Source organism: Emydura macquarii, unplaced genomic scaffold (genome assembly GCF_026122565.2).
Source record: "Emydura macquarii macquarii isolate MOO-44397 ecotype Brisbane River unplaced genomic scaffold, CSIRO-AGI_Emac_v2 contig_820, whole genome shotgun sequence".
In the NCBI taxonomy this organism is placed as follows: Eukaryota; Metazoa; Chordata; order Testudines; family Chelidae; genus Emydura; species Emydura macquarii.
In genome coordinates, this window is record NW_027130957.1 from 192,861 (window position 1) to 205,420 (window position 12,560).

At 48.6% G+C, this 12,560-nt stretch overlaps 1 protein-coding gene across 6 annotated transcripts in view; it reads right to left on the minus strand.

The window, feature by feature from the left end:
• The window catches only part of PHACTR4 (phosphatase and actin regulator 4), a 91,732-nt gene that overhangs the window by 9,699 nt on the left and 69,473 nt on the right, over positions 1-12,560 (minus strand). For all 6 annotated transcript variants that reach the window (XM_067543253.1, XM_067543255.1, XM_067543254.1 and 3 more), the window contains 3 exons: positions 9,490-9,654; positions 8,980-9,348; positions 740-1,322 (listed from right to left, as the gene is read on the minus strand). In XM_067543253.1, coding sequence (XP_067399354.1) covers positions 740-1,322; positions 8,980-9,348; positions 9,490-9,654 — 1,117 coding nt within the window. The remainder of the gene's footprint in view (positions 1-739; positions 1,323-8,979; positions 9,349-9,489; positions 9,655-12,560) is intronic.

Sequence of the window (12,560 nt, forward strand, 5' to 3'; positions counted from 1 at the left end):
TCTTTGCCCTCGTATAGCAGGGATGTCAAAGTGCTTTAAACATTCACGAATTGCAGCAATCAAGACAGATTACAGGTGAGATTTTCAAAAGCGCCTAAGGGAGATAGGGGGTTAAGGAGTCAAGAAGCTTCCCTGGGTGCTTTTGAAAACCCCACCCCAAGTGGCTAGCCTAAGCCCGTGGCAGGTTGAAGTTCTGCTCCCAAGCCCATGCCTTAATCACTGCCTCATCCCTACTTCCTGAAGGGTCAGGAGGACTCCTGGCTCAGCAAGCACCAATTCAAGGAGGTGCATTGTCTGAGGCACCTGAGACTAACCTATCAACATCTATCACCTGCCAATCCCATTTGGGGCTTCAGGGTTCAAACCTGCTGCCAAAAACAGGGGGGGAGGGAGGAGGGAACTACCACATCAAATCCCAAGCAGTCTCTCTAGGCCATCGGAAGCAGGTCATGCATGAATGAAGAAACTGAGGCTCTCACTTTGTCTATTAGTGTAATTCAATACCTAGACTCCTCTCACCAGTTTCTGCTTTTCCTGCCCAGCGTACCAAGGTGATCGCCACTTCTCAGAACATTCCATTCCAGTGGCACTTCCCATCATCATAGACCTTGCCCTAAGACGTGGGGCGCAGCGTTCCCACACCACAGTGCAGGCCTGCTACGCGCCTGGCTGCCTCCCTCCCTTGCAGTGGTGGCTGCCCGTCAGTGCTCCTGCATGCACAGAGTCTATCTATACTCACACTTTCAGCATCTCGATGGTAACCGGCAGCGACCTGGTGCGGCCCACGGTGCCATTCTCCTCGTAGAAGCTGTCATTTTCAAAGAGCAGCGAGTGAGCCCGGTGTGACCCCTCCGCAGGTGGGGTAGCTGGCAAGGGGCTTGTCAGTGCCTGCTGGATCCGGATGTGCAGTGGGATTTGGGGCAGCCGGGTTGGCACGTGAGGTTCTCCGAACCCCTGCTCTGCCATCCGCTTGGGCACTTCCAGTGACCTGAGATCTTCCTGCTGAGGGATCTCCTTGGGCAGTTCCAGGGAGAGCTGGGGTTCCGTTGCAGGGATGGAGGCAGGCAGGGGTGTGCGTGGGGGCTCGGATGGTATGTGGCTGGGCAATGGTGGAGAAGGCGAAGGTGGTGGGTGAGACACGGTGATATGCACTGGTATCGATGCGGGACGAGAAGCCGTCACCATCCTATCGCTCGGTGGTTTCACGGCAGCAGCTGACTCCAGCAAGGATGTCATGTTAGATGAAATGCCTCTCTTGGGCGGTAAGGGTGGGGAAGGCTTTGATAAGCCCGTGCCACTGTTCACTGCTTGAGACAGTTCAGCTGGAAGAGAAGTGAGATCCCCCATTTTATTAGAGCTCTGTGACATCCCGGGACCCCTCCCTCACTATCTGGCTCAGCATGGAAAACGCTCATGAGGCTACAGGGTCCAGTGGTTAGAAACAGGCGGATCCTGACCCACCAAGACTTTGATGAGATCACATGTCTTCCTGCAGCCTCAGCTGCTCACACCCTAAAGCCAGATGCCACAGGTAACTGGGTGGCAAAGCTTCTCACTTGCTTTTCTAGCTACCTAGGTAAGAAGTCAGGGTGGCAGCCAAGAGTGAGCAGGCTGGGACAGCTCCTGCTCCTCTCGCTGCTTTGCATGGAAGGTGGGCTTGGAGAGAGTGCAAAAGCAGGGCCAGCTCCAGGAGAGGCAGCATTCCCCTGGCAGGTGCAGGACATGCAGATCCGGGTATTGTTCACCCAGTGCAGGAATGCATGCACCAGGACACTTTGTGCCTGTGTTTACAGCCATCACCTTACAATGGAATTTGATGCAACATCCCCAACAAAACCTCAGATTTCAGCTGCATTTGAAGCTTTTCCTTTTGAAAAATGCTTTTGGAATATTGATATCTGAAGACAAAAAAGTCAGTGGGACTGAAACGCTAATGTGCTCACACTCAGTTTAGCGGTCAGAGCTAGCCCCAGAGAACACTACTGCCAGCCACCCCTCCCCCCAGGATGAAAGTGCTTTTCCCTACTCCATATATACTCAACACTCGGTCACCGTAAGTCCTGTTACCAGCTCACCCCTCATCTATGGTTCAACTGTGGTCACTAATATCTAAGGCAGAGCCGACTCCATGAATCTTCATGTGTCCAGAGGGGTTTATAGGACCCATGAAATCTACAGCTGGGAAAGCCCCTTCCGAATTTGTGGGGCACGCCTGAATTTAATATGGGGGTCTGTGCTGTTTGATGCTGATCAAGGAGAGAATGACAAGAATGAAGTGACTTGGGGAAGAGGGCTGGGGCCCAAACGTTAGGTATCCCTCCCCATCCAGAAAATATAGTCTTCAGTAGTGGCTCCCAAAATTGGATTCTTCACACTTGGTATGTCACTTTTATCCTACAGGGGGAACTCCCAGTGTTTAAAAAGGATATTGGACTCTTGCTGCACTGCAGAACCCTGCAGCGGGACTGGTATCCCACAGCTATAATAGTGGGAGGAAGCGAGATTAACAAAAAGTGCCATACAGGGCTCTATTGCAGTGGCTTTTTGGTCTGTAATATTTATGCGGTAGCAGCTTCTTAGGATTGAAAGGTCAATTTCTTTCCTACCACACTGCTTGGAAAATGTCAGTTTTCTTCTGTGTCAGCTTGTGTTCATTGCCACAATCACACCTGTATCAACACACTCCCCAGATCTGGAACAAGAGCTAGTCGTCCAGTGCTGCTGCAGAACCACAAAAGGCAGCAAGAGATCAGGAGATCATGCTTTCTGGGAAGACTGCAGTAATACAGAGGTGGACACATTTTCCAGATGTTTAGAATTTACACTTTTCCCTTGCAGATTAAGGGCCAGGATCCTGTCTAGTGCGGACTTCAGTTTGGAGAGTTTTCAGTGCCACGCAAAGCGACGCAGGATCAGCTCTACGAGGTCAAGTCTGGGTACGAAGAGCCTGATTCTGAGAGGAGCCAAGTAGCTGGCATGTCCTGTAAATGGGAGTTAGAAAAGCAGAGCACCCCCAAGTGTCCCGTGAATCCAATCTGTCTCCCTTTATGAGTAAAGCTCAGGAGTCTCTCTCTGGGCTAAAAATTAGTTTCACTGCGCCCAGGACAGCATAAACTCCTCTGATCCGACACAGAAGCCAATATGTTACTCTAGTAAAGGCTAAATTAGCCACTTTGATGTGAACGCCACAGTTGCCCCTGTGACTGGCGCGGCCTTGACAGAATCCATGCATACACTGTGAACGACTGTAGGGTAAAAGTGATGTGAAAGTTAGCATTTCCTGAGCCTATCCTGCTGAAAAGTGATCTTTAAGAGGACAACAGCGCAGGAGTCTAATGTCCGGATTGAGAAGGCAGAGGTAGCAGAGACCAGTCATGTTAACCACATTCACCTCTTTCCAGTGTACAGCTGTTCCCTCCCATTTTGTGCTTTGCTATCTAGTTTTTATTCTCTCAATCAATAGGGCTTTCACCAGTTCCTTTGGAAGACAGTTCCCCAATCTCTCTGTTGGGTGACACCTTGACACTCAGGCTGTACATTCCTTTGCTTAATTCAAATCCATTGTTCCTTGCTATAACCTTACCATCCCGTTACATATTTTCTTTCCCTCCTGGGTGTCTACACCATCCAAACACACGTCCCTTCAATTTGACTCTGTAGTGAAACTATACAGGTCTGATGCTGCCGGATGACTAACTCCCATCCTGCTTTCAATACTTGTGTATCAGAAACAACAGCTCTGTGTTTAGTATTTAAATGCAGGTTTGTACAGAGCAGAATTGTGAAATAAGTCACTGTTTGGATATGGATTCTCAACAGGCAAAGCAAGCAAAACAGGTGCAGATGCTTGTCAGCTCTACTTATATTTCACTCCTCTCACTCTCCACACCCTCTAACCATAGGTGTCTGAGGCCCCACCCTACATGGCTGAGGATAGCAGCAATATGACAGTTTGCTGTCTCATTATATTTTTTTCTCAGCACTATCTGTAATTAGTGCTGGTGCATTTCGAATACCACCCATGTTGTGTGCAAGCAGCTGAAGCAAGCAAATACGGTATTTCCTCGCATGCACAACAGGAATGGTTGGACTAGTTCTGTCATCTGGCAATCTGCCGTTTAATACCATGCAAAGTTCAACTGTAAAACCTGCTAGAGCAGAGAGCATCCCAGAGCATAAAAATGGACTTATTTGGTTTGTATTTATTTTGTAATCTGGTGAAGTCGTGTTATTTGCTTGGGGAATGAAAGCACTGACCTAAGCCTACTGCAAGTTGGTCTTTTGCTGGCTCTCTCTATACAGCTCTGCCCATACTCTTCAATCCTGATCTGTGGTACTCCCTGCTACTTCTGTCCAAAGACTAGCGACAGAGCTATGCAGTGGCCCTGAGATGGAGATTGTCCTTTAATGGCTTGATTCAGGCCACTTAACACATTTCACTGAGCATCTACATGGAGATTGTCCTTTAATGGTTGATTCAGGCCAAAACTTAACACATTTCACTTGCGATTTAACTCAGGCATCTACACCAGCAGTGCAGACACCGTCCTTGGTTTTGTCGAGGTAAATGGCTTCCAGGAAGTATCCCACAATGCCCATCCTGACCGCTCTGGCCATCACTTTGAACTCTGCTGCCCTGCAGCCATCTGCCCCTCCCCCTTTAAAGTCCTGGGAATTTTTGAAATTCCATTTCCTGCTTGGTCGGTCTGGAGAGCTCACATCACATCTTCCCAGCTGACCCTGGCGACTCCACACACCAAATGCTCTCCCACTTGGAGAACACCAGAGCTTCTGGATCTGATTGACGTTTGGGGAAGGGAGGCTATGCAGTCCCAGCTCTGCTCCGGCTGAAGGAACTATGATGCCTACAGTCAGATTTCTTGTTTAATGACGGACAAGGGCTATGAACGGGACATGCTGCAGTGTCATGCAAAAATCAAGGAGCTGTGGTAGGGTTACCAAAAGGCTGGGGAGTCCACGGTTGTTCTGGTGCAGAGTCAAAGACCTGCCACTTCTATAAGGAACTGGAAGCCAACCTCAGCAGCGACCCCACCTCCACTGCCAAGAGACCCGTAGATACCTCCGCGGGCCCGGAGGCAGCGGACACCAGAATCAACCTCGACGAAGAAGTCATGAATGAGGAGGTAGAGTTGGAGGATGATGTGGAGCAGGAGACCAGGTCGTTTGCTGACATGGGGAGTCAGGACCTCTTTGTGATACAGGAGGGTTTGAGCCAGTCCCAGCCCTCCAACTGTGGAGTGCAGGACGCAGCAGATGGGAGCTTGGGTAAGTGATTTTTTGAGCTGATGCTGCTCGGTTACATGAGGTACATCTGTCCTTTGCTTTGTTGTATTATACAGCTGGTTGAAGGGATAGAAATGCACAAGAGTAGCTGTGTTTGCATGTGCTTCCTCCCATTTTCTGTTCAGGCAGAAAAGTGTGTTAACGCACACGGAGATTTCACAGGAATCCTCCAGAGAGATCTGTAGGAAACTTTCCTGGAGGTACTTGCCAATCCTTTGCCAGAGACTCCTCAGCAGAGCTGCTTTTTTTCTTCCCCCATTGTAGGAAACTTTTCCACCTCAATCACTTGTGCAGGGACCAAAGTGGCACACAGGTGAGCAGCATAGGGACCCAGTTTGAAGCGGCTCACATGGAGGAGATGCAACCTAGCATTCCTGCTTATTCTCAGAAGTGAGATATGGGCTTCTATGGGAAGCGGTGGCACAATTTGAAATTTTGTCCATATCTACCTGCATCAATATCCAAAACAACCACCCAGCTTGAGTGCCCCCTCTCCCTGGGCACAACTCACCATGGCCTGGTTGATCGCCGAGCTGCGGACTTGCCAGGGGACAGTGAGAAAGAGGTGTATTTTACAGCAATGCATCAGTGCTGTTATTGTACTCACAATTATGCTTCTGTTAATTGTTTAATTGGTTATTGTGCTTCTACAGATGTACCCTTAAGGGGAAACCCTTCCACACCTGCCGAGTGCCTGCGGCTGATAAGAAACCAACCGTGGAGAAGCAAAGAGATGTTCCAAGAACTCCACTCCTCTGAGGCGGGGGGGAAAAAAGGGCATGAAAACAGTGCCCGAAAATCAGAAAATTGATAGGCAGGAGCAGCGGGAAAACTAGGAGCGAGTAATAGCAGGTCACGAGTGCATGACAACAGCCACGAAGGAGCAAACAGAGCTGCTAAAGTCACTCATGACACTGCAGACTGAATTCACGCATGCTCAGCCCCCTTGCAGCCAATACAGAACGATAGCTGGACTTACACCCAGCTGTCATGGCTCATACTGCCCCTCACTGCTTTCTCCCCTCCAGCCCAGCTTTTCATGTGTGAATAATTGTTATTTAATAAAGACATGCTCTGTGAAGAATAAGCAATCTTTGTTTGTCTCTTGCACACGGTGGTTGCACCTCACATTGATACACAGTGCAAGCTGGACAGCAGTCATAGCATGGCACAGTGCTGTTTACAAAGATGCCTTATTGGTGCTCAAAATAGTTCCTCAAGGCCTCCCTGATTCAAATGCCCCCCTGTTGTGCCCTTCTAATAGCCCGGACATTTGGCTGTTCATATTCGGCCGCAAGGCGATCCGCCTCTGCGCTCCACCCAGGGGAAAACTTTTCACCCTAGCTTCACAAACATTATGGAGCACACAGTAGGTGGCTATAACCATGGGACTATTTTCCTCATTTAGATCTAACCTGCCACAAAGGCATCGCCAGTGAGTTTTTAAGCTGCCAAATGCACATTCAGCAGTCATTGGGCACCTGCTCAGCCTGTTATCGGAGTGCTCCTTGCTGCTATCCAAGTTGCCTGTAAAAGGCTTCGTAAGCCATGGCAGGAAGGAGTAGGCTGAGTTTCCCAGGATCACTGTGGGCATTTCAACATCCCTCAATGGAATCTTTCGGTCTGGAAAGAAAGTCCCTGCTTGCAGCTTTCTGTACAGGCCAGTGTTCCTGAAGATGCAGGCATCATGCACCTTCCCTGACCAACTCACATTGATGTTAGTGAAACTCCCATGGTGATCCACAAGCGCCTGCAGTACCACAGAGGTACTCCTTTCTATTGATGTTCTCAGTCGCTAGATGGTCCAGGGCCAAAATTGGGATATGCCCCGCCAGTTAGGAAATCCCATGGTTGCGAAGCCATCCACTATTTCAAGCTCATTTCCAAGACTCACAGTCCTGTGCAGCAGAATGGCATTAATGGCCCTGCACACTTGCAATAACACAGCTCCAACAGTGGACTTCCCAGCTCCAAACCGATTAGTGACTGACCGGTAGCAGTCTGGAGTTGCCAGCTTCCACCAAGAGGGCAGCTCTCATTCTGGTGTCCTTGCACCGCAAGGCAGAGGCGAGCGCTGCACAGAGTTCCATGAAGGTGGCTTTGCACATTGGAAAGTTCTACAGCCACTGCTTGTCATCCCAGACTGCATAACGATGCGATCGCATGACTCAATGCTTGTTTTACATGCCCAAAGGCGGTGTGCAGATGTTCTGTGAAGGCGCTGTTTGTTTGCATGGCACACAGCAGGTCAGGCGCCCCAGATTCCAGTTCCGATTGGAAACTCATGACCAGCCGTAATGTGTTCAGAACACTGAAAACCAACAGTGGAAAGCAGTGCAGGATCCATCCTTTCAGATAGAGTCGGCAGGTGTTTGGGAAATTGGGGCCACTGAAAAATGCTGCGAAATGCGTCAGAAACCCATGGAATGATGCGACGGAAATCACTGCATCCTGGATGTTGAGCCTGCATCCACGATGCACTGCGATCCTCTCCACCTTCCCACAACTCCTAGCGGCACACAATGTGGCGAGCTGCACAGTGAGATAGCTGCCCATAATGCACTGCTTTCACTGTCCATGCTAGAGCACCAAATGTGGACGCACTTTGGTGACACAATGAGTGCTGTGTGGACAGGCACAAATGTTGTAATCAGTGCGCTTTTTGATCATCGCTGTAAATTGTGCTGACAAGTTGTGTCTATAGTTGCTCTCCTGCCGACATCATAAAATCACCTATCACCTGCTGATACAGCACTGTCCACACAAGTGCTTATGCTGGCAAAACTTATGTCGCTCCGGGGGGGGGGTGGGGGGGGGGGGGTGGGGTGGTGGTGGTGGTGGTGGTGTATTTTTTTCACACCCCTGAGCGACAAAAGTTTTGCCAGCATAAGTGCTAGCGTAGACAAGGCCTTAACCAGCATTGGGAAGAATCAGCTCTTAATTTATGTTTTAGTGGGCAAGAGTTGCCTGTTAGGCAGCCCTGTAGCATGAATTTCTCCATTTATCCACAGCAGCAAGGGAAGCATGCTTCCCCAGCATCCCTGCTGCCTTGCCAATGCACCTTTCAGGAAGCACCTCAAGGAGCAAGGGGGCAGTTCAGACACAAGAGCCCACTCCGAGTCCTTTGCTTTCGCTGCAAGTAGCATCGAAGGTACCCATCCGTGCCAAGTGCCAAAGTGATTTGTCACGTGGATATTTCCCACTGGGACTTACCAGTTCATTAGGACACCAAATAGCTATAACCAGAAACTTTCACTGACCATATAAACTGGTGATTTAGAGGTGAAAGCTTCTTAAGACCCACTAACAAACCCAAGCCTTCCAGTCCAGCACAGCTGATACATTCCCGCCTTGGTGGAAGATTAAAGACTTTGTTTTACAAGAGTAATTTTTAATCTCCTCAACCAACTCCAATCATCATCCTTAAAAGAAAAACTAGGGACTGGCCTTATGTGATCAGCTGCTGAATACATCTGTGCTAGGCAGATCGTTTGGTTTGTAGTGTTACTTGAAAGTAATTAACACCCAGTTTCCATGTCAGGCACTTGAGACATGTTACTGTATGAACACGGCAACACATCTTCCCTCCCAAACAGGAGTTTGCAATCTCAAAGTAAGAACTAAGGAGCACCCTAGGCCTGACTGACAGCCACCTGCAAAGAGGCAGACACTTACCCATTAAAGGATTGCTGTTTCTGTTCACCGGCTTTGGAGGCGGGATGGGGGGCTGTTTGGCAGGCACCGCACTGGCTGTACTGGTGGCAGCTGTAGTGTTAGTGCTGGCAAAAGCAGGGAGCACAGTCCTGGGGGCGGGGGAAGGAGCGACACTGAAATTGACCGTCTTTGCTATGCTGGTGGCGGCAGTAACAGTAGAGGAGGATGAAGTCCTTGTGGTGCGGCTGGCCGGGGTTGGATCCCTTGCCTGCACATCACTTGCCTCCTGAGAAGAGGACAAGGGTCTTTTCGGAGGAAGTAAAGGCTGTTTGGGTGCATGCGGCTCATGAGGAGGCTCCGTTTCTGAACTGGGATTGCTACTGGATGAGCCTGCAAAATGAAACACAGAACAATGTTTACAGAGACCAGGGGATGAGGGAACTCAAGAGAAGAGGTTTCAAAACAGATATTTCTTTGTGAGAAATAGAAGCCAGCCTGATTTCTCTGAGCATCACCGACCTGATTTCTTACCTGGTCTTTTTTTTGGTTCCTCAACTGGAACAGGCTTCTTAAGGCTTGATCTCTTCTCAATCTCTTCCTCCAGATGGGCCAGGTTTGAGATTCCAGAACCACTAATGGGGACTGTATGCCCATTCTTCAATGCAGTATGGCTGAGTTTATCTGGTTCCTCTCCATCTGTGAGGGAATGGGGGGTGAGGAATGAACAGAAAACCATCAGAAAAGGCAAAAGATATGAAGTCTGAGAAGATACTCACCTATTGCCAGGCAGTGACCTGGCAATAGATTACCACCGATTGTCTATTTAAAAGTCTGCAAGTATGTTTGCTATTAATCCACAACACTCCTTTTACACCTGGAATATTTGGTCCTAGAATTACTTTCTGCGCAGAATGGCACATGGTAACATCAGCACTAAGTTAGCTTGGAGCTCTTGATTTCAACAACAACGTGCTAAAAGACCTTGTATGGCCTGATCTCCTAGAACACTGCTGTGTAGTACCATTATTCCAACCATCTTCCTTCCCCCTCCGACTCCCAGGCTACGGGCTCATTTACAAAGGAACACATTAACAAGGTTTCCAGCTAGCAGCACTATCCCATGATCAGCAGTCCAGGGATAGTTGCAATCAAGCTCTGGCAGCCTTCTGCATCAGCTTACTTTCGGGCCTTCTAATGAACCCCTGAACTATGCTACGCCACAGAACTCAAAATGCTGGCCAGGTTTCCACTGAAGGTACAATAGATTTATTCTGAAGACAAGATTCAATCAGTGTGCCTAGTGCACGAATATCTTCCATATTTGTTTGTACATGCCATTCCTGCAGCATTTGCCATGGAGAATGACGGGCAGCCCAGAACATTCGAACAACGGGGAAGAGGAGTTTCCTCAAACAAAGTCCCATATCTCCTACCTTCCTTTTTGATTTAGGTCCAGCATGTATCTCCATAACCTCCATCAACCTTAATCCTCACTACTTCTTACCAGGTCTTCAAGAGAGTGTTCCCTAAACTCTGAACGTTGAGCCTCTGGTTAAGGAAAACAAAGCCAACCACACAGGCCTTCATTCAGCCCTGCCACACAGTATTACAGGGAGCGCTCATTTTGGGTGGGCTTTTGATAAGATCTTCATAATGTGATCCTCCCACTTTCTTGCATGCCTTGATGAGCCACAGATAGTTAACAGAGTATCACTGGTATCAGTTATCACACATTTGATTGATGGAGCACTTCACTCTCAGCTATTGTTTCACAGTCTCTGAGAACTCAGGCAGATGTTGCTGTGTTGGTTAAGGCTACGTCTACACTACAGACCTTACAGGGGAACAGCTGTACCACCACAGCTGTGTCCCTCTAAGGTCTCCCATATGGCTGCTCTTCGCCGATGGGAGAGAGCTCTCCCATTCGCATAATTAAACCACTCCCAACGATGTCGGCAGCAGAACATCTCCCACCAACAGCACTGTCCACACCGGCCCTTTTGTCTGTGTTGGCCAGGGGTGTGTTTTTTCACATCCTTGGCCAACAAAAGTGCTAGTGTAGACAAAGCCTAAATTTGCGGAAAAACACACCCCTTAGCGACATAAGTTTTGCTGGCGTAAGCACTCATGTGCACACGTTCTCCCACCAACACAGCTGCTGCTGCTCATTGAGCTGGTTTTATGATGTCGACCGGAGAGCTCTCTTCCGTTAGCATAATGTGGATACACAAGCACCCGTACAGCCGTGCCGCTGTAAGCTTGTAAGTGTAAACACGGCCTTCGGCTTGGTCTACACTTAAAAGTTAGGTTATCATAGCTACCCCTGAACACTCTACTTAAAACAATCTACCCCCCAGTGTAGACACTGCTGCTCAGAGGTGGATTACCTATACTGATGGAAAAACCCTTTCTGTTGCTGTAGGAAGGGTCTACATTATGACATTGCAGCAGCATAGCTGTGCCACTGCTGCACCAGTAGTGTAGACATGGGCTTAGTGTTTTAATTGTTTTCTTTGCAAATGTAACAGAGGCCTTAATTTTAAAACCAAAGCCAGGGCTCTGGTTTTCAACGAAGAAATGTTGGATCCTTAAAACTCTGGCTAACCCTTCATGCCCTCTGTCTGAATATGCCCCTCACACAGGGAAACACTGCCCTTAAAATCTGCCTATCATCTGTCTTGGGTAATTCCTACATATTACACCTGCTCCTCCACACCCCTCCTCAGCTATTCACTCCCTCCGTATGCCCTCCCCTAGTCTCCAGGTTCTGCCTTCTCATTCCCTCACTCCCAAGCACTTCAATTCCAGTGGCGCGCCATAATTTCAGAATCTAGTTCAAAATGGCCATCTTTGCTTTTAAAGCTCTCCATGTGCTTGGGTCAGCCTGCCTCAAGGACTTTGTCTGCTGCCCTTGCTCATCGGGTATTGACTCCCTATGTCCCCAATGTGAATAAATCACCTTCTCTGCACCTCTTCGCCACACAGCCTTCCGGAATCTGCCACAACTCCCCCTATTTTCTCATCCCATCTGAACACATCCTCGCTACCCCTGCCAGCTCCTCTCCTTTATTTACATTCAAATTTAGAGTTTCACATCCACTGTTTGCGATTTATAAGGCGAGTACTAGGCACAATGCAGCTGTCTAGAACTGAATAAAGGGCAGCAAAGAAGTTTATTAAAATGAACCACTAAGACCTGAATGTCAGAACCCAGAAGCCAGCAGAACACATGCAAGTGGGTAAAAAATTCCTTTCTTTCCCCTCTCTCCAGGATACTGATCTTTCAGAAAATACACTGAACTTGTGAGTGCAGGATTTAAAATTGCAACCAGTTGTAGAAACCTTCCACTGACTTGCAACACAAATATCAGAGTCAATCTCTAATTGCTGCGATCTGTTTAAAATCTATCCACCTGGCAGTACTTGCCTAGTCCCACATTTCATTTTCTAGCACTTTATTTCATCTTATTGTAACTGACCCTTCCACTTTCTAACCCAGGTCAGGGGACTGCAGCCAACACACAAAATTTCATCTCTTACCAAACACTCCTGTGTGCCACACCCTTGTTACACCTTGGAACACTCTCCCATTCTGCCATCTC